Consider the following 22,145-nt stretch of genomic DNA (forward strand, 5'->3'; position numbering starts at 1 on the left):
CAGAGTTGGATATCACTCTGAAGCATCCAGAAGGTGAAGAGTTTTGTGACCCCCTGTAACCCCCAGCACTGCCCTGAGACCCTCAGAAATGCGGCAGCAAAGAATAAGGAACCACTGGCTCTGGCCGCAGGCAGCAGGTCCTGGGTGCCAGGACCCGTGCAGAGACCTGGGAAGCAGGTCTGCAGCAGCCCCTGGTGGGCCTCCTGGAGCAGCGTGGCCACGCTCCCAAGACCACCCATGAAAGGGAGGGTGGAGGAGGACCCCGCGGAAGGGCCACGGACAGGGGCAGGATGGAGAGCGGCGGACCACAGCAGAATGGACCAGCTCCATACAACATGATAAGATGAAAATACACATCAAACTTGAAGTCACATGCCTGGGTTCAAGTCCCAGCCCCTCTTCTCCCTCGTGGTACCACCCTGACAGGTTGCCTCATCTCTAAAACATAGATGGTAGTAACACCTATTTCACGGCTTGCTGTCAGGATTAAATTAGTTGATTCTGGTGAAGTATTACCTGGTGTAGAGCAGGTCCTATGAGGGCCGCATTATGACTTTCGTGGGCTCCAGGCACTTTTGCTTTCAAGGGGTTCTTCTACAAAAAATATTTAAAGTTCTTTTTTACTACTCTGTTGGTATAAAGATGAATATAATCCAAGCCAGATTATATTCATTTTTTTCTTTTAATAGAAATAAAAATATTTTCATGGGCCTCTAAATATCTCATGACCCTGAAGTATCAGGCTGTTCTTGCCTAATGGATAAATGGGTCCTGGGGGTTCCACCAGGTACGCTCTTGTGGATATTCAAGTGTCTCGGAAGCTGTCAGGTGCTGATGGCTGTAAGGGTCATGGTCATTCCCTTAGGAGTGCTCGCCCATCCTCCTGTGCGTCCAGCATTCCTGCCCTCTCTCTACGTGCTGAATGCCATGCTTCAATGTCAAGTTTTCCAGTAAGAGGATGCCCTCCGGCCTCTCCTTTCAGCCCCTGGGCACCAAGTAGATGTGGGGCTAGTGGTTCTGATGTGGAGGTAGCAGGCAGATATCAAGCTGGGTGACCCAGAAGCTCCTTTAGACTTCAGGGGCCAGGAAAGGCAGGTTTGGAGGCCAGATGCCCACTGGCTCCTTTCACAGGGCCCTCAGAGTGGTAGTAACAGCGCCCTCTAGTGGCCAAAAGTACCCCCACGCTGTGCCTGCCTCACTTGCCTTCCAGAGGGGCCCCCAGAGACCAGAGCCTCAGGCTTGTGTTGACGTCCACATGTCTGTGTTTGTCTAACCCCTTCCCTCAATCTACATGAGATTTGGACCCAGTAATATAACTAAATCCACAACTATCTGCCGTGTGTTCATGTGTACCCAAAGCCTAGATCACTGCTGTCCGTAGAAATACAATGTGAGACAGAGGCAAACCACATATATAACTTTAAATGTCCCTGGAAAAGGAAAAGGAAAAAGATGGAATTAATTTTGATAACATGTTTTATTTAACTCAATACATCAAAATATCATCCTTTCAACAGGTCATCCATATAAAATTATTAATGAGATATTTTAGATTTTTTTCATTGGAAGTCTTTGAAATCCAATATGTAGTTTACATTTGTGACACATGTCAATCAGAACATTGAATTTTCATTGGAAATACTTATCTGTATTTTATGTACTTCATAAATTTCACAGCTGAAAAAGTAGATTCACATACCTGCATATTTCCAATCATACCTAAAAGCTTTCCAATGACTGAATCAAGTAATAGTTTTGAAATTTAAACGTAAGTTAAACTTAAATAAAATTTAAAATTCAGTTCCTTTGTCGGACTATTCACATTGCAAGGGCTCAACAGTCACATATGGTTAGTGACTCCTGAACTGGACAATGCAGGTTAGATCATGAAAATAGTAGCAGGAAGAAAGCATGCCCTTGTGAAAACAAAGCCTATCTCCCTGTGGAAGAAAATTATTTATAAACTTAAAGTCTCTGGCCAAGGTTTCCCGAATGAGAGGGCAGAAACTTACTTGGGGCATTTGTAAGGACTGAAGATGGCTCACCCACGCCCACAGATTTGTCTCTGAAGGTCTGGGGTAGGGGCCAGGAGAGTGTATTTTGGATAGACCGAAGGACCACACTTTGAGAGTTATCGCACAGTATCTGGCAGATGTGCAATCACAGGGGAGCTATGCCCCTGGTTCCTGCTGGTTCTGGAATGTACCAGGCACTGTGTTCAACCAGGACTGCCAAAGACAGGCCCACAGGCAATCCATCGGAGAATGGGGAGAAAAGATAAATATAGGTGTTGTTATTATTCCTTCATGTCTATTTTAGCACACGGTTTACGTAGTTTACACATAATTTAGTACACGTATGTTGGGAGACCATATTAAAAGTTTTTTAATCAATAGGGGCAAATCCAAAAAGTTTTAGCCCTTGCGTTAAACAATTGTTCCTATCTTCAAGGAGCTTAGAGACAGAGAGATAATGTCTCAAGCGGATAACCATAAAACAGGGCAGAAGGGAATACACACCTTAAGAAAGCTACAGTTGGAGTTCTGCCAGAGTTCGGAAACAGGAGTCCTTACTTCCAGCTGGGCTGATGAGTAAAAAGACACAGTAAACAAGTACCAGGAACCAAGACAAATAGCCTGTGAGATGGGACTTGTAGGTTCATCAAAGAAGGACAGTCTCCCAGAGGCAAGTGTAGGGTCCAAGGCATGGAGAGGGGAGAGCGTGAGTCGTGTCTTCAGTGGAAAGAACAATTTGACTTCTCTGGAGCAGCGTGATTAGGGAGGTACCTATGGAAATGTAGGCGTTTGGACTTTATTTAGTGTTTAAAGAGGGATCATTGCTTCTCGCTGCTACGACCATGACTTGGTTTAATAAGGATGGTGAACCTGGTACATGAGCAACAGGGCAACTTGACCTAGTTTGAGGCCCCTGCTTTCCTACATGGCCTGGATCTGGTGATCTTGAACCCCAACTCCTGTGCCACCTGCCCCGCTGCCAACCTGGGGCAGCAGATGGATGTGGGACACCATGGCACAACCATCACCACCTGACAGGCACCGGGCTCTGCCCACAGGGCACGCAGAGTCACCATCACCCTGGACCTGCACTTTTATTCCAGGGATGCCCAACGTTTGACAGGGTGGAAGCCCTGTGGCCAAGACCTCTGGATCTGACCTGGGGACCAGATAAACGAAGGCTCAGAGCCAGACCTGTGGTAATGGAGGGAGCAGGCCCCACCTGCACAGGTTTTAGGATCTGGGGGTCCAAAATCTTGGAGCCAAGGTTGCCCCTGAGCCCCAGACTTTTCATTTGCAGGCCCTGAGAGTTTCACAGGAAGCAGTGATGTTCCTGCATTTTCTGGCCCTGGGGGTGCACCCCCAGCAATCATCCCTGATTCCCTCCCCGCCCCCCCGGTGACCAGGCCCAGCATGGCCAGCCAGCCACGGTGAGAGCACCGAGCAGCCAGGGAACAGCACAGCCCGCTGGCTCCAGACCCTGAGAAACTCCTGCACCTGCATGGAGAGAAGGTGCACAAGGCACCTGCATGGAGAGAAGGTGCGCAAGGCACCTGCATGGAGAGAAGGTGCACAAGGCAGCTCAGAGGGGACACCTCCCAGGGTCCGAAGCATGGAGAGAAGGTGTGCAAGGCACCTGCATGGAGAGAAGGTGCACAAGGCAGCTCAGAGGGGACACCTCCCAGGGTCCGAAGCATGGAGAGAAGGTGCACAAGGCACCTGCATGGAGAGAAGGTGCACACGGCAGCTCAGAGGGGACACCTCCCAGGGTCCGAAGCATGGAGAGAAGGTGCGCAAGGCACCTGCATGGAGAGAAGGTGCGCAAGGCACCTGCATGGAGAGAAGGTGCACAAGGCAGCTCAGAGGGGACACCTCCCAGGGTCCGAAGCATGGAGAGAAGGTGCACAAGGCACCTGCATGGAGAGAAAGTGCACACGGCAGCTCAGAGGGGACACCTCCCAGGGTCCGAAGCATGGAGAGAAGGTGCGCAAGGCACCTGCATGGAGAGAAGGTGCACAAGGCACCTGCATGGAGAGAAGGTGCACAAGGCAGCTCAGAGGGGACACCTCCCAGGGTCCGAAGCATGGAGAGAAGGTGCGCAAGGCATCTGCATGGAGAGAAGGTGCGCAAGGCACCTGCATGGAGAGAAGGTGCGCAAGGCACCTGCATGGAGAGAAGGTGCGCAAGGCAGCTCAGAGGGGACACCTCCCAGGGTCCGAAGCCTAAAGGAAGCCAGCTCCAGCCTGGCTACGCCGGCGCTTTCCGGAAGCGCCCCTGCCGCTGCCGGCTCAGGTCCTCAATCAGGCCCCGAAGCATCCGCGTCCAGTCGTCACCCTTCCGCATCGGGGTACAGCGCGCCTCCTTGTGCTCCAGGGCGAGGATCTCCGCGGGAGTCTCCGGGGTCAGCCCGGCAGCCAGCACGGCCTCCGGGAACTTGGCTGCAGAGGCGGGAGCCAGACAAGAGCGGGGAGGGCTGCGGAGGCAGGGCAGGTGGGAACAGGGGGCGGAAGACAGAAGACAGAGGGACAGGTGCAGCACGAAGGCCAGGAGGGAGAAGAAGGAAGAGGGGAAGGTTAGAGGTAGGGTGGAGAGAAAGAGAGAGAGAAAAAGACATGTTTGGTCCCTTGAACTTATCTCTGCAATGACTCTGCAAGCAAATTGCTCCTCCTTGTTGGAGGCCCAGCTCCCTCTTCCAGGATCACAGTCTCAGGACACAGTTCCACGCAGCACCCATCGTGCTCATGAAAGCCACTTGTGGGACTTCCCTGGTGGTCCAGTGGTTAAGACTCTGCGCTTCCACTGCAGGGGGGCATGGGTTCCACCCCTGGTCAGGGAACTAAGATCCCGCATGCAGCAAGGGGCAGCCAAAAAAAAAAAAAGGCCATTTGTTCCCATTCCTCTGTCCCCTGCTTGGGGAAGAGGAGGACCCCTGAAAGCCAGGGGGTCCCCCCGACACACAGGCACCCACCACCTGTACCTGGGCTGCCGCCTGTCCGCCTGCTGGTAATGGTAGCTCATGGCCACGGCCGAGTGAGGGCACAGCAAGTACTGGTTCTCTTCCCAGCAGCGGCCCATGGTCTGGATGATGGCCTCGTCTGACACTGACTGAGACGTTACTGCCTCTGAAAGCTGACAGGTTTCAGGGTCAGAGGGGTGGGAATCAGGGCTGAGGGGTAGTGGGGAAAAGGGGAGAAAATTCCCACCACATAACATAGCCCGATACACACCAGAAACTCGAATGAAACGTTCAGATTGAATGGCTGAGATTCAGCTCAGAGAAAAATCTGGTTTCCCACATTTCCCAATTTTAAATGGATTCCCTCAAGTTAGGGGGAGGATACCTTTGAGTTTCAGGTCAACACATTTAGTTAGAATTTGGCTCATGAATCAGCAAATTAGTGTATAGTCTTGTTCAACAATGGGACAGAACACAGGGTAAGGGCACTCAAGCATTCCTGCTGCTTTGTTGTTGGCACGCCCCCTTCCTGTGGATGTGAGAATAGCTTCCCGTCAGTTCCCACCCAGCTCCTGTGGCACCTCCTTTAGGAAAACTCCCCACTACCTTCAGACGGAGGAAGACTCCCTTCTCAGTGCTCCCTTGGTATAGATGGTTTATTTGATCATTCTCTGAAAATGCACTGCATGCTTACAATGTTCCAAAAACCCTGCATGTACTCAACTGCAAGCAATAGAGACCATAGGGTATTATAAATTGTTTAGATACCTTCCTGACCCATTAGGGTTCACAGAAGACAATGCATGTGTTTTATTTATCTTTGCATCTCCAGCACCAAGCATAGCTCCTGACTCATGGTCAATATGTAATATGAATGAGTGAATGAATGAATGAATGAATGCTGTCCCAGCAGTTGGAGTATCTTCTACGTGTACAGCGGGGGAGAGAATGAAGAATTGGGGGATATGGTGTCTGTCTTCATGGAGCACCTCATCTACATGAGGAGAAGGATTGGGGATGTCAATACAAACCATTAAATAAGTTGAACTTCGGCTGTATTACGGTCTGAATGTTTGTGTCCCTCCCAAATTTATATGTTGAAGCCCTAATCCCAATATGATGGTATTTGGAGGTGGGGCCTTTGGGAGGTAATTAGGTCATGAGGGTGGAGCCCTCATCAATGGGATTAGCGTCTTTATAAGAAGAGGCCAGAGGGCTAGCTAAATCTCCTTCCACATATGAGAAGGCAACCAACTGCAACCCAGAAGAGGGCCCTCACCAGAACTCAACCATGACACCCTGACCTCAGGCCTCCGGTCTCCAGAACTGTGAGAAGTACATTTGTGCTGTTTCTAAGCCACCAGTCTGTGGTACTTTGGTATAGCAGTCCAAACTAATTAAGACAGGTTTCATCAAAAGAAGCATAGATTCCAGAAGACAGAAATTCCACTCCAGTCTGTGTGGGTGTATCTAGTTCTGGAGACAACCCTTTAAGATGCACATTGACCACTCAAAATTACGTCATGTAAGGGACAGCTAAAGGAACTAGGAAGGCTTAGCAGGTAAACGAAGATTCTCTACAAGTATGGGAATCAGATGGCTCACCAGTGCACAAGCTAAGAAGTAACAGGTTCTAGCTTGACATAAAGAACTTCATAATGATTAGAGCTGATGTGAGGTAGTGAGGTCCTAGGCACTGGAGATATATACAGTCTGGATGACGATTTGGTGGGAATGCAGCAGAGAAAATTAAAAGCAAATTCAACATATGAAATTCTTTTTTTATATTAAATAAGTTTTCATCACCAGGTTACCTTAAAATAAAAGCAATCCCTCCCTAGACTCCTACCCATCTGTGGAGATAAAATTTCTCCTTCCTTTTTTTAAAAAAAAAAAGCTAATAGAACAATAGTCTCTGCTCATACTGGATGGGAAAAGTAGCTTCCAGTTATTATTGGAAATCAACAATAATAAATAAAAACAACAGCTAATATATTAAGCCCTATATTGCCAGGCAGTATACAAAGTGCTTCATGGGTATTATTTGACTTAAAATTCAACAATGCTATGAGGCAGGCATTCTCTTTATCCCCATTTTATAGATGAGGAAATTGAAGCACGGAATTTAAGAAACTGGTCCAAGGTCTCACAGCTGGCTTGGAGTTAAGCCCCACCTGACTCTAAACCAATAACCTCTACTGCCTCTCCTCATTCAACAAAGAAATCCACATGAAGTGACTGTAGAAGTGCCAGGCTCATAGTAGGGACTCAAGAAACAAGCATCCCCTTTCCTTGAACAGATTTTCAAACCCCAAGTCTGGTCTTGTGGCTGCACCCTTTCCTTTCTCCATGGTGTGTGGGTGGTAACTGACCTTGCTGTGCAATTCCTTGGGTAGACTCACACTTCCGGTCCTTTCAAACTGCTCCATGAGGGCTCTTGTCACCTGGCTGTCAGAGCCAGCTAGCAGCCAGAAGATCCTCTCCATGTTGTACGGCACCTGGGCAGAAAGGCAGGGTCCCGAGGGTCACGCTGACCTCCGCCCTTGTCCACCTCCACCCAACCAACACCTGGGTCAGACCTGCATATTGCCTCACAGGCCCCACCTGAATGTCCATAGCTGATGCCAAGGTTGGTTTGACGGCCTCAGACAGAGAGAAGTCTCCCCGCTGGACGGTCCTGTGGATGATGTCATTGTAGTTCACTGCCACGACCAGGTGGATGGGCAGGCCCATCTTCTGAGCGATGAACCCAGCTTAAGAGAGGAGAACAATGGTTTCTTAGACACAACCCCAAAAGCACAAACAACAAAAGAAAAAAAAATAGATGAATTGGACTTCATCAAAATTAAGAAGATTTTGTGCTTTTTGAAGCTTTTGTGCTTCAAAGGAGACTATCAAGAAAAAGAAAAGACAACCCACAGAATAGGAAAAACTATTTGCAAATCATATGTCTGATATAGGACTTGAAGCCAGAATATATAAAGATTTCTTACAACTCAACAATAAAAATACAAATAACCCAATTAAAAAATAGGCAAAGGACTTGAGTACATATTTCTCCAAAGAAGATATACAAATAGCCAATGAACACATGAAAAGATACTCAACATCATTAGTCATCAGGAAAACACAAACCAAAATCACAATGACATACCACTTCATACCCACTAGGATGGCTAGAATCAAAATGATAGATAATAACAAGTCTTGGTCAGGATGTGGAGAAACTGGAACCCCCCCATACACTGTTGGTTGGAATGTAAAATGGTACAGCCACTTCAGAAAACAGTCCAGCAGTTTCTCAAAAAGTTAAGCACAGAGTTCCAGTATGACCCAGAAATCCACTCCTAGTTTATATATACTCAAGATAACTGAGAGCAGGTCCACACAAAAAACCTACACACGAATGTTCATAGCAGCATTATTCATAACAACTAAAAAACTGAAACAATCCAAATGTGCATTAACTGATAAATGGATAAGCAAAATGTGGTATATCTATACAATAGAATAGTATTCAGCCATAAAAAGGAATAAAGTACTGATATATGCTACAACACAGATGAGCCTTGAAAACATTACACTAAGTGAAAGAAGGCCGCATATTGGATGATTCTATTTATATAAAATGTCCAGAATAGGAAAATCTATAGAGACGAAATAGGTTAGTGGCTGCCTAAAGCTGGGAGGGATGAGGGGAAATGGGGAATGACTGATAAAGGAACAGGACTTCCTTTTAGGGTGATGAAAATGTTCTAGAACTGATTATGGTGATGGCTGCACAAATCTGTGTACACTAAAAACTATTAAGTTGTATACTTTAAGTGGGTGAAGTGTATGATATGGGAATCATAGAGCAATGAAGCTGTTACGAAAAAAAGAAGGAAAGAGTAGGAGGAGAAGTTTACTGCGCCCTGACACTGTTCCCGTGCCAAACCCTGCCCCCAAGCAGGTACTGACACGTACTTGCCACCATTTGCAGAAGAGAAAATGGAGATTCTGAGAAGCTGAAATGACCCACCCAAAGCCTGCTAAGTGGCAGACTAAGGACTTGAACTAGGTCTGTCTAAGTCTAGAGCACATGCTGAGTCCCATGACTCAGTCTCCTAGAACCAGCGCCCTCAGACTGCATCCCCTGCAAAGGGACTGAGGGGGGACAGAGTAGCAGCCTCAGTCTACCCTAATAGCAGTGTCTGTTTGCATGGAACAAACAAGGAATTCCTCACCCTGAAAGACGGAAAGCCCAGAAAGGCAACGTAGTTTTTGGGAAGGTTCCTACTGCCATGAATGGTTTATCTCTGATGAGTAGGTAAAAGGAGTTAAGGATAACCGCACCACCCAATATCACTCTTAATTTTGCAAAGCACATTCACAGTCTTATTTCACGTGGTCCTCAGTAAGCATCATGATATCCTTGTATGACAGAGGAGCAACGGAGGCTGAAGAGGTCCAGGGGCTTAAGGTCAAGCAGCTAGTTCCTGATGGAGCAGGGCTAGATCGGAGTTCCCTCTGCAAACATTGCTTTTGTGCCAGGCACTGTGGCAGACACTGGGACATGTGCAGGTGGCATCACTCCCTGGAGGGTGATGGAAATGGGCAGTGTGGTGGGCTTCACCCCATGGATGGGGAAGAAGGCTGAGCCATCCTTGTCTAACAGCCAGCTTGCCATTCTTTCCATCCCTGTGTTAGCTGAAGTCAGGAAGACTCCTGACCGCTAAGATACTTTCATGGTCTCACCTCCAGCCGTCCTGGATGCCCATCAGAAGTGATGCCACTAACAGAACCATCAGAAAAAAAGTCATGCCAACCAGGAGGCAGCCTTGCATGCTTGTGAGGATGCAGGCTCTGGAGCCAGCCTTCCTGGGCTGCCATCCTGGCTCTGGGACTGACTGCTGTGTAACCAGGGGCAGGCTGACCGACTTCTCTGTGCCTCAGCTTCCTCCTTATAAAATGGAAATAATAGTATTGCCCCCCTCATAGGCGCCTGTGAGGATTTAAGGAGTTAATACGAGAGAAGCATTTAGAGCAGTGCCCGATGCATAGTCAGTGCTTGATAAATGTTAAGTATTATTATAGGAAATGATTTTAATGCCGCGTAGCTCTATAGCTCTTGACCCTCACAAAGTTCACATACACGCATAAAGAATCTTTTTGCGCCTCGTGGTCATCCTGAGAGATATGATAAGTGTTCCAATCTCCCTTTGATAGTTGAGTTGCTGAGTCTAAGGGACAAGACGTTTATCTGGTAAAGGACAGAACTGGGCCCAGAAGCCTAAGTCCAGGACTCATCACACGGTCTCCAGGGAAAACACGCTGTGCCAGGCGAGCCCTTATCTTCAGAGCGGGCAGCTGGCAGGAGCTGGGAGGAAAGTCCACGTTCCTGGCAGAGGGCACTGCCAGCCGGGCCAGCGGCTGAACCTTGACCCAGTCTCCCCACACTCTGCTGAGCAAACACATCAGATCAGGCAGCCAGAGCACCTCAGGCTTAACCCATCATTCTTCCCCTGCGGCAAGAGGCCAGGATGTCCCCCCAGGGAGTTGGGGGAAGTTTTCTGGAAGCTTCTTGTGTGTAGCTTCCCATCACTTAGGACCCAACCTTTCTCCTCATGGTTACACCAAAGTGCAGCTGGGAGGACGGGGACCAGCGGCATTTTTCTGGAAAGCCCAGGGGTCTCCTTACCTGCGAGGTTACCGGCAGCCCCCGATGGTACAACCACCTCCACGGGGGGCAGTGGGTGCAAGTCTAAGGCTGGCGCACACCGGAAATAAGCGAAGAAGTGGTGGGCCATTTGCACGAGGACGCGGGACCAGTTGACTGAATTCAGACTCATCAGGTTGTGCTCCTTGACAAAGGCCACGTCGGCAAACATGGCCTTGATGGGCTCGTCCAGCTCATCGCTGTTCCCCTCCACTGCCAGAGGAGAGAGGAGAGGGAGTTATCGGGAGCACGAAGAACCCCCAGGGGGCCAGCATGTGCCCATAAGGTCAGCACGTGCTCCTAGGCTGAGCCCATCCTGCTGGGACCTTCCCTCAAACCATGTCTCATATCCTTGTGGTCACATTTCCAATGTTTCTACCATTATCTAAAACTAGATCTAAAATGTCAGCTTTCTGGGATATTGGGGGAAGAATTCCTCTCTGTATTCCATGCCCACTCCCCCAGTCTCTGGGAACAAGGAGGGATGGTTTATCATGTTGTGAGATGGTGAGAGGCTGAGCTTTACTTCACCGTCCTCCATCAGGGGCTGGAGGGAAAGAGTCGCTCTTCCCGCGTGGGTTCCTACTCCAAGTTGTACTCGTCAACCCAGCCCAACCAGCAATCGAGCCAATATTGTTCTCTTATCTGAAACCTGGGTCTGTTTCTCCACTGGGTCCAAACTGGGAGGACAGCAGGGGAAGATTATCAGGGGAAATGCCAGAGTAGGCACTGAGGTTATTTATTTATTTATTTATGGCTGAGTTGGGTCTTTGTTGCTGTGCGTGGGCTTTCTCTAGTTGCGGCGAGTAGGGGGCTACTCTTCGTTGTGGCGTGCAGGCTTCTCATTATGGTGGCTTCTCTTGCTGTGGAGCACGGGCTCTAGGTGCTCGGGCTTCAGTAGTTGTGGCATGTGGGCTCAGTAGTTGTGGCTTGCGGGCTCTAGAGCGCGGGCTCTAGAGCGCGGGCTCAGTGGTTGTGGTGCACGGGCTTAGTTGCTCTACAGCATGTGGGATCTTCCGGGACCAGGGCTCGAACCCGTGTCCCCTGCACTGGCAGGCGGATTCTTAACCACTGCGCCACCAGGGAAGCCCGGCACTGAGGTTACTATTCATTCCACCCTTCATCATGTAGCAGTACTGAGGCTGTAGGACTGACTCCAGATCCATGTACAAGGGGGATATTTGCTGGGGTGCTAGGAAAAGATTCACTGTTTTTAAGAGAGAGCCACAGGAAGAGAGACTTGGTTACCTTCAGTAACCATCATATGCCACAAGAGGAATGAGGCTGAAGGGAAGATGGAGCAGAGAACCTGGCTCCCTGAAGGCAGTGAACCAGCCAGTCGGGAGCCTATCCCACCTCTAGACCTCCAGGTACATGAGCTGAAAAATATCCCTGTTCAAGCCAGTCTGAGTTAGATTTTCTGTTACTTCCAACCAAAAACATCCCAAATAATATATAACTGGCACTTGCTGATTATCCTGTGCTTAAGAAGAACCAAGTATACAATGTATATGGAAATTCATGACTTTAGAAAATATCAGTGTCCAACACACAACAATCCAGGTGGCCCATCTCTACTCCCTGAGCTCAACAGCCAAACGGAAAACACCCACCGTTAGCTCCCGAACTAACACATGTCCTCCTGGAAACCAAATCAGAAGATTCCAGAAAGGAAAGGAAGAATTTGAACAGTCCTGTTTTAGAAACAAAAACTAATTCTTTTAAAGGTTCCTGCCTTATTTTCTTGAAGCTCAGAACGTGTATGAAACAGAAATGCCCTTTGGCTCAGGCATTAGCACATTTATGACATACTGCATTCATCACCATCCACATGTCTGCCACTATTTTTCTTTTCTTTCTTTCTTCTTTTTAAAATTTTTTGGCTATGCCACAGAGCATGCAGGATCTTAGTTCCCCAACAAGGGTCGAACCCATGCCACCTGTGCTGGAAGCGTGGAGTCTTAACCACTGGACCACCAGGGAAGTCCCCACCACTATTTTTCAAAGGTGCACCATTCTCCACCCCATGGTCAGGAATGGTGCTTCTATACATGCCCTTAGGTCAAAGCCTTCCAATATCTGTGTACAAGGAGAGAAGGGCGTAGGTGCAGAATAGAGGTACAAAAAGCTATTCTCTGCTTTGATTCTAGGCAAAGACAGTCCTAGATTCATAAATAGCAATTTTGGTGCTTAGGGTGTAACAGGGACACTCAGGAACCTGAATATTGTACATTAAAATCTTGCCATGACTGCAGGAAAATGCAGCCAGATATGGGTAATTCATTACCAAGGCTAATGTGTAAGATTTTTGCCAACACCCACCTTAGCTAAACCATAAACTTTTCAGTGGAATGCGTATGTGCTTGCTAAAGAAAAGAGTAGAAGGGGCTTTTTGTTTGCTCTTGAACAAATGGACAAAGAATATTCATGTTACTCCCACGGGTAAGGTTCGTTTTCACTGTTCTTTTGGTCCTTGACAAAATTGGTGTCATATAAAAACATCATCTATGGGATTATAACAGGAGGCCAGGCCAGTTATAGAAGGAAGGTTTTCTGTCACCACATCTGCTGTCCTGCCAGGTGAGTGACCAAACCAAGCCAGGCCACCTGGACAGCTTGCCCAAGGCCACAGTGCACAAAACCTCAGCAAGACCCCTATTGCTCATATTCCAACCCCTTCCTTGGGGCTACCTGGGGTGTAGTAGGGTGTCAGAGGTGCAAATAAAAAATAAAAAGTAGGGCTCCACTCAAACTCATCCCGCCTTCCTACACTCTTGAGCTCCGTAATGATTAAATGCACTCAGAATAGATGGCCAGACATTAAGGAGATGGCTTTTTGCCTTTCTGCAAACACAAAACGCTACGATTCATGATGTGGCTCAGGAAGAGGGGTCACTAGCGATGGGTCCCACTGAGTAGCTTCTTATTTTAAATACTTAGACCTGCTAACCAAGTGCATAGCTTAGTTGATTCAACACTGCAAGGGAGGGCATGAGCTGCCAACACGCAACGGCGCATTCTCTTAAAATAATTATTAAACGTGTTTTTGCCATCTGAACTTCAGGGCCCCGGGACAGAACCCAAGTCACTTGGCTCAGGCTATGACTCTGGGTAGCTGCCTGTAGATATGACACCAGCAAGGTGAACGTGCAGGGAAGTGGCATTCTTTGGGGGTATGGTTTTAAACCTGCGCTTCCTCGGTTGTACTGTCAGTATTGGTTTATGCACCTGTCACCTCCAGTACTTTCTGAGACTGTGTAGCCACGAGCCTGCTCAGAGCTAAGCCAAGGCATACACCAACCTCTAAACATGACTGATGAAGGAAGGGAAGGAGAGAGAAAGGGGAGGAGGAAGGATGGTCAGCTAGTCAATTGCCTAGTTTTGTTCCAGCCCATCTCCCAAAAACAGACCACTTGAGGCAAAGCCATGCTGTCCCCGGAGGCTCTGTCCCAACACTCACCTCCAAACACGTGGACATTCTCTCTCAGCACTGTCGTCATCTGGAGCTCCTGAATTTTTGTGCAGCGACCTTTGGGCAGCAGAACAATGAGGTCCACGTTCTCTGCCCCCTGAACACTCTCGATGGCAGCACTCCCCGTGTCCCCAGAAGTTCCTGGATGGGAAGAAGGAGGAACCCTCCTCTTTAGGACGAGGGAGATGGAAAAGGAAAGAAATGGCCCCTAAAGCACTGTCGCCAAGTGAGGCAATATCCTGGAGGGTAGGAACCCAGTACTTAATCTGGGGTCCTTGAACCTCCAAGGGATCCACGGATAGAAATCAGGGCATCTGTGAGCTTGGCGCCCTATCTTCTGTGTGTTTTATGTATTTAAAATATTATTCTAAGAAGGTTCCACAGCCTCCACCAGACTGTCAAAAGGGTCTGTGGCACAAGAAAAGTTTAAGAACCGTGCTCTATAAATTAGGAGGTTGGGATTATCATATACACATTATTATACATAAAATAGATAACCAACAAGGACCTACTGTAGAGCACAGGGAACTGTACTCAGTATTTTGTAATAACCTATAAGGGAAAAGAATCTGAAAAAGAATAGATAGATAGATAGATAGATAGATAGATAGATAATGTATAACTGAATCACTGTGCTGTACACACACACACACACACACACACACACACACGGTACTGTAAATCAACCGTACTTCAATTTACAAAAAAAAAGAAAAAGAACCCTGCTCTAGAAGAACCGGTAACACAGTCCCCGAGAGACATCAGTGGAGGGCATCCTGTGGGTGGACACTGGCAAGCTGGGGCACTGCAGGGCTCCAGGGCGCACGCCCACGATGCACACCTACAACCACGGTGATGTGCTTCTTCCTCTTCTCCAGGAAGTACTGCAGGAACCGTGCAGCACAGCACAGGGACAGGTCCTTAAACGCATAGGTGACCCCATGCCACAGCTCCAGCACGTTCAGCCCATTCCTCAACCTGGATAGATGGACCACCTCTTTGTGTCGGAATCTGCTGAAGGCTCGGTCGATCAGATCTGCGAGGGGAGAGAGGGGAGGTTGGACGGTGATTAAAGGCTATTCTCTTGTCCCTCAAGTTCACTCTCAGTCTCTTTACACTTTTACATTTGAAGTTTCTATCTCTTGCTACCAGATAAAAAGACCAGAAGTTTTTATCATAAAGGATACTGTGTATGAATATAATTGTTTAATCCTAGGAAAAATATCTGAAAAGGCATGAACTAAACTGTTCATGGATTCCTCATAGTGATGGCCCCAGAGACCAGAACTGGTGCTGTAAGACTTTCATTTTTTACTTTATAAATTTCTTCATTATTTGGATTTCTTGTGTGCATGTATGCCAATGAGATTCAATTAAACAGCTGTGTAAGAAACAAATCAAATGTCTCATCTCTTCTAATTTTCCTTCCTAAAGACAGAGACTTATTTGTTTGTTTTTGCATTACTTAATCTCACGCCTGTGATGCCAGAACCTTGAGATGGTTTACTTAGAATCCTACCTAAGGCTAAGGTCATCTAGAGTAGTGTTTCTCAAACTTTAATTAGCAAACCAATCACCTGGGATCTTAAAATGCAGGTTTTGGATCGGTAGGTCCGAGAAGTCTGAGAATTCTAATATGTACCCAGGCAACACCATCAGTGCTGGTCATCGAACTACATTTTGAGTCCTCTTCTTCTCAGGCCCAAACTCTCACCATTACATGTGGTCCACAGACCAGCAGCACTAGTACCATCTGGACATTTGATAGGAATGTAGAATTCTCAGGCCACCCTAGACCTACTGAATCAGAATCTGCATTTTAAAGATATTCCCCCAGAGAATCTGTAGGCACATAACAGTCTGAAATGAGTTGGTCCAGAACACTCTCAAAGTCCCTTCTGGAATTACCATTAAAGGAGATAAAACAGCAATCTGAGGGTCTGGGTGTTTTATACGCAGGAAGGAAATACCCTACATTCAAGCATCTCAGGGTAATAGCGAAATACCTTGAAAGGGTTTTTAAAAAATAAGCCAAAAAAAAAAAAATTCTCATGGGACTGAGTGAACTGATGAGGATGATTATAATTTTTGTGACTTTCTGTTTGAATTAAAAAAAAAAAAAAACTAAAAAAAAAAAAAAATTCCCCGCAGATCACTTTGGCATTCATCTCACTGGAGGTGGGAGCTGGAATGAATTAACCCTTTGGGGATATTTCCAATTCTGGGATTCCAGAGTCTGGAAAAAACTCCAAAGTTTCAGAAATGTGGCTAGGGACCTCCTAGGGGTTAAATGATGGATTTGCAACTCCATGGTGGGCTGGGCTGGCAGAAGTGTGAGATGGGAGAGTAGAAAGGCAGGGTCTGCTCACCATTTAAGTCATCTCTTGGAATGAGCTCGGGCCCAATGAAGAGGCTACACAGCTCCTTCACCAGGCTGGGGTAGGAGAGCACACTCCACTGACGCAGGGTCTCTCTGTCCAGCTGAGGGAGCTCCTCGGGCATGTAGAGGCCCCCATCCGGAGCATAGCCAGAGAAAAGGGCCCCTTCAAAGTCAACCCGTGGGGCCATCCCCCGAGTACTGACGTACCACATGATCCTGGAGGCCTGCAGAGGGAACAGTCCCAGAGACACTTGATCTCCAAGCTCAGTACCCCATGGGACGATGCTGAAGTACACCCAGCCCCTTCGGCTGGCCCCTGGGCCATCATCCAGACTGGGAGGCTGGAGCTCTGTGAAATCTCAGGCCAGCTTCACCTGAGACTGCGCAAATCCTGACCTCTCCAATCAAAATGAGGTGATTCTACTGACCTACTACCACGGGAGAGGGGGTGCTGGAGCATGCTGGGAAAGGAGAACACCTGGTCCTCACTGATGAGGAAGAAGTCCTTGGGGTGGGGAAAAGCAATAACAATAATAAGGCAAGTGCCATTTTGATACCCCTCTTGATAAGGAGAGGATGACACACTTGATTATATGCCCTTTTGAGAGCTGTATCTACTTCTGCTAAAAAAATAATCACCTTCAATGGATTTTTAGTAATGCTGCCTATAACCTAATGGTTCTCCACTCTGGTAGTTTGTTGCAATCAGCTTGGGAGTGTTTAAAAAAAATACCCCTACTTGGGACTCTACCTGGATCAATTAAATTGTAATCTCTACATGAGGCTCCTTGGGTGGGTCTAATATACAGCAAGGATGAAGAATAGGGTGGCCAACCCAGCCCAGTTTGCCCGGGACTTTCCTAGTTTTAAAACTGAAAGTCCCAAGTCCCAGGAAACCCCTCAAAGTCCCAGGCAAACTAGTACGGTTAGTCATCCCAGGTGAAAGCCAGTGCCCTACCTCTCAGCCTGATCCTAAAATAGTTAGAAGTGCTGATATGCTACTCTTACTATCATCTGGCCCAGCTAACTGGTCCTGTCTGCATGCAGAACTCTGATTAGCATGGAAGGGGATAGGGTCCAAGGGCACCTCAGGCCTAACTCTGGTCACACTTCACATCAGTTAGGTTCCCAGGAGCCAAGCACCATGTCAAGGAGCTGGGCTTGAGCTCTGAACACCTTTCTCTGGATCATGGCTGTGGATTCTGATTATAAATCCCCACAATACCTCTGGGGATGAATTTGACTAGACATAACTCTCAGTACCAGCTTGGACTTATTTCTGTGCCAGGGCCAGAGGGGAACCCCTGCCCTCTGGGGACAAAGCCACCTGAAGCCTTCCACCTATGAGAAAGGGAATGAGCTAGCATTGACCTGGAGGAATTCTGGTTCCCTAGACTGTGACTCTGACACATCTGAGCCCAGAACAAGTCCTACATGGGCTGCCCTGTGCCACTCCCAAGCCTACAAACACGAATGCATCCAACTTTGAGAGGCAGAGACAAGTTGAATTGTCCAAATCATGAATCTTTTGAAAGTGAAAGTGGACATTATTAATAATTATGCTGGGACAATGGGGATAAGCCAGAACCGTCTCAGGCAAACTGGGACATATCACCTTGTATAGGGGTGCACGGCACAGAAATGAAATCAGGCAACTCCAAAAGCCAACCGCAGGGAGTAAGCAAAGAAGGCCCAGTGTCTCACAAACCAGAACAGGGTGGGAGGGCACAGGGCTAGCAGTGCCTTCAAGCAAAAGAGTAATTTCTGTAACTCTGTGGCAAGGGTAAAAGCCAATGCATACTACCCAAGACCCTGGAGTAACGGGAGGGCGATCGTGCCTGGCCACTTCCCGGGGTCAGATTAAAGGAAAGAAGACAACTGGGCTGCCAAAGAAGCTGCGGCAAGCATGAGGGCAGTCAGAGCTACAGAGAAGCGCGAAAGAAAATATCTGCGGAATGCACTTTCCTGGGGCGCCACCTGGCCCAGGAACAAAGGAGAGGGCCTGAGGCCGGGCTCTGCACCTGTCAGTGCGAAGAAGTGAACTGATAAGCGCACTGGCGGCTGTCTGCACTGGGAAGGGCCGCCGCCGCTGTTCTAGCCAAAGACCCCAAGGGGCAGCCTTCTGAGGCCAACACGGCAAAGCTACATGCGCTATACACCACTGGGTTCAGTGTAAGGTAAACTGGATAGAGAAGCCCAGAAGTAGAAGCCGCTGCCACAGGACGTGGAGAAGCTGATGAAAAAAAATCAGGCACTCTGGTTGGGCTGCTGTATGGGGGCTCCAAGCATCCGACGGGGACTGAACTAAGTGACCTCTGACACATGATTTTATAATTTGCCCCTGTGACTCAGCTGGGCCCTATTCCAGAGTGGAGACAGGTCAGAAAAACTGACCAATAATCTGGATGAAAAGCAAGGGAAACAAGAGAGCGCCGCAAGACAAGGAAACGTTTCAAGAAGGGCTCCTCCGGGAGGCGAAGAGATTTCTGAGCGGGGGTGAGGCCATGGGGAAGACTTAAACCCCTGCGGCCGAACCCTTGGCAGCCGATCGCTGACCTCAGACTGCGGCCCCTGGGGTGGAGGCCCCGGCAGGCCCACGGCAGGCGCCGGCCTCTCCAAGGTCACTGGGCACCAGTCCTCCAGCTAGCCTGGTCTTGGGCCAAGACGGTTTTGATAAGGTCTTCGGGATAAGGCTCCACTCCCAGCCTCTGAAAACCCCGCAGACTTCTCAGTGTCGGGACTTTCCAAGAACTGCAGAAATCCTGCCAAAGGGGCAAAGCATCGGGAACCCTCAACCCTCCCAGGTTCCTGCAAGTCGCAGCGCCCGAACTAGAGGTTGAAGAAAGGGGTTAGGGAGGCCGATCCAGCCACGCTGAAATCCGGGTTGAGCGAAAGTTCCAGAGCTCAAAAGTCTCGCTACCGATTACCCCGGAGAGGGCACCGCGATCGCCGGAAGAGGACCCGGAGAGGGGACCCGATGCCGGCGCGCGCGTGCTGGAGGCTCGGCCGCTGGGGCGCCCGCTCGCGTGGGGGCGGAATCCCAATTCCCGCCCCGGAATCGGCTGGTTGGGCGGGAGGGTGGGAGGGCTGCGGGGCCCGGGCCGGGCGCGTTTACCTGGTGCCAAGCTCTGGGAGTGGCGGGGCGCGGCCCGGGAGGCGGATCGGGCGCGGCGGGAGTGCCCGGGTCCGGACGTGCGCGCGGGACGCGGGGGCAGCGGCCAGGCTTCCGGTCGGAGGATGAGCCGGGCCGCCCGGCAGCGAGGCTAAGGGCGGAAGAAAGCGGCGCGGGAAGAGGTGGCGGAGGAAGCTGCAGGGAATGATAACGAGAGGGAAACCATTTATTCCTCACTTAGTATGCTTTTCTGACACTTTGCTAAGCGCTTTATTCACAGTCTCTTAAGTCTTCCTTGCAGCCCCGGAAGCACCACATCGTCGCACGTTTCAGGGTAGAAAACTGAGCGCAAGATGGAAAGAAGAAAGGCCCTTATCGTCTCTGGGCTTCATGCTTCCCACCTACAAAAACTGGAAGGCTGACAAACTGTTTCTCAAACTAGGGCTAGTGAGTCAGGAATTCAGAATCCACAGGGATACATGACATCGTATTGTAGGAAAACACTTTTTATTAAGCACAGATATATTCTAGGGTAAAATGCCTCCCCAATTTATTTTAAAGAAAAAAAGCAAGACGTGAAAAAATGTCTTCCAGATATAGCCAAATGCCCTTGGATTCACGTCCCTGCTCCTGGGACCCGACCCACTTAGACGCCAAAATTTGTGGAACTGGATGTGACAGATGCCGGATAAGGTTTAGACTTGCCTCTAGGCCGGGCTTGGTCACTGTAGGTGGTCCCACTGGACCTCATGGGGATGGAGGGAATGGCTGCCCTCTGGTGTTGCCGTTACGTCTGCTATCTTCCTTCTATTTATGACATTCTCCTAAACCTGTGGTCTCTGCTTACTCAAGTTACCTGCCCTCCAAACTTTGACCCACACATGGTGTCCACATCCATATAAGTCTACGCACCTGCCGTTGGCTGACTCCAGTCTGAGTGGGTCTCAAATTCCTGAAAGAGGAAGTCTGACTCGTCACTGCTCAGCTTATAGATTGTTGTCATGGAATTCACACAACGGCCAGAGGGGCCATTCCCAGAGAGGAATCTAGGTCAGGCAGGGACCTGCAAAGAGTTTCCATCCCCTGCATCAAGTGTACTTAATAACTCAAAGGCTAGAGAAACTGAGACCCATGGCAAAAATGCCATAAGATGCCGCAGAGTTTGTTACAATGCTCACAACCAACCAAGCATCTTGTATTGCTGGACGCTTCTTATATGTATGGTTCTTTTTTTTTTTTGGCCATGCCAGGGTATGTGGGATCTTAGTTCCCCGACCAGGGGTCAAAACCACCTCCCCAGCACTGGAAGGGCGGAGTCTTAACCACTGGACCACCAGGGAAGTCCCTGTATGGTTCTTATATGTATTAGTTATGCACCCTTTTCTATCGTACTAAATAACTTCCTCCATTTCTGAATTTATTTGGAATAGCAGTAATTGTGCCTAATTAATAAGAATCAGAGATGCCTTTTAATGTTCTGATAACTGGTTTTACTCAATAACTTTTGAGAAACTTGTAGAATGCATTTGAGAAGGGTACAAACAGTTCTGCAGTTAATGTTACTTCGTGTTGCTCTTTTTTTATTTTCTTCATAGCATTTATTGCTCTCAGACTCATGTGCTTGTTGGCTGTTTTTCTCTCCTCTCTATTGTAATGGAAGCTCTATGAGAGCGTGGACCTTAGTTGTTGTATCCACCACTCTCTCCCCTAGAACAGTTCCTGGCCACACTCAGTACATGCTTACTGAATGAATGAATAAAATGCATAGACAACAAAATTGACTTGTTTAAAATATCAGCCATCTGGATGTCACTGGTAACTCATTTAGCAAAGGCCAGCCTACAAAAGTTGATTGGATACTAGTGTGAAATTCCATCACACTAATGGTGGCCGTGTTAAACATCCCTGGAAAACAATGGTCAGCAAGAAAGTTTCAAGCTTCAGCATGAAAACACACTTTTGCAGTTGCATACATTGAGAATTAGACAATCCGCATAGACTGAAGTGATCTTAAATGCAGAAAGGGAATCTGCAGGCTGTGTAACTTTCTTATTCCTCTGGGTGAGCCAAGCAACCATTTTCCATGGCCCAAACCCGGATGTAGACCCTATTCTAAGAACCTTTTGATGGTGTTAGGTCAGTGGTTCTCACTCTCCAAGGTGTATAAACATGATTTAGGCCTATGCTTCTCAAACTTTTTTTTTTTTTTTTAAATTCCTTTTCTTCTTTTTTTTTTTTTAATTATTTTTTATTTATTTATTTATTTATTTATTTTTGCCTGTGTTGGGTCTTCGTTTCTGTGCGAGGGCTTTCTCTAGTTGCGGTGAGCGGGGGCCACTCTTCATCGCGGTGCGCAAGCCTCTCACTGTCGCGGCCTTTCTTGTTGCGGAGCACAGGCTCCAGACGCGCAGGCTCAGTAGTTGTGGCTCACGGGCCTAGTTGCTCCACGGCATGTGGGATCTTCCCAGACCAGGGCTCGAACCCGTGTCCCCTGCATTAGCAGGCAGATTCT

General features: G+C 48.4%; 1 protein-coding gene across 1 annotated transcript; it reads right to left on the minus strand.

Moving 5' to 3' along the window:
- Positions 1-1,460: 1,460 nt before the first annotated feature.
- Positions 1,461-19,731, minus strand: THNSL2 (threonine synthase like 2). The gene is made up of 9 exons (XM_057558704.1): positions 19,637-19,731; positions 16,511-16,745; positions 14,983-15,177; positions 14,130-14,282; positions 10,652-10,882; positions 7,576-7,724; positions 7,344-7,469; positions 4,993-5,144; positions 1,461-4,488 (listed from the first exon to the last, which is right to left on the minus strand). Exons 2-9 carry the CDS (start codon positions 16,731-16,733, stop codon positions 4,263-4,265), a joined length of 1,455 nt encoding a protein of 484 aa, XP_057414687.1. The 5' UTR covers positions 16,734-16,745; positions 19,637-19,731; the 3' UTR covers positions 1,461-4,262.
- Positions 19,732-22,145: the final 2,414 nt, after the last annotated feature.

The sequence above is a fragment of the Balaenoptera acutorostrata genome, chromosome 12, assembly GCF_949987535.1.
Source record: "Balaenoptera acutorostrata chromosome 12, mBalAcu1.1, whole genome shotgun sequence".
NCBI classification, from domain to species: Eukaryota; Metazoa; Chordata; class Mammalia; order Artiodactyla; family Balaenopteridae; genus Balaenoptera; species Balaenoptera acutorostrata.

Excerpts from the sequence above, each read along its gene's own strand:
- THNSL2 (XM_057558704.1), bottom strand. The coding sequence starts at position 16,733 with ATGTGGTACGTCAGTACTCGGGGGATGGCCCCACGGGTTGACTTTGAA. Across the intron at positions 7,725-10,651 it reads GGCTGCCGGTAACCTCGCAG|CTGGGTTCATCGCTCAGAAG; the intron begins GTAAGGAGACCC and ends TCCTCTCTTAAG. Across the intron at positions 5,145-7,343 it reads CCAAGGAATTGCACAGCAAG|CTTTCAGAGGCAGTAACGTC; the intron begins GTCAGTTACCAC and ends GAAACCTGTCAG.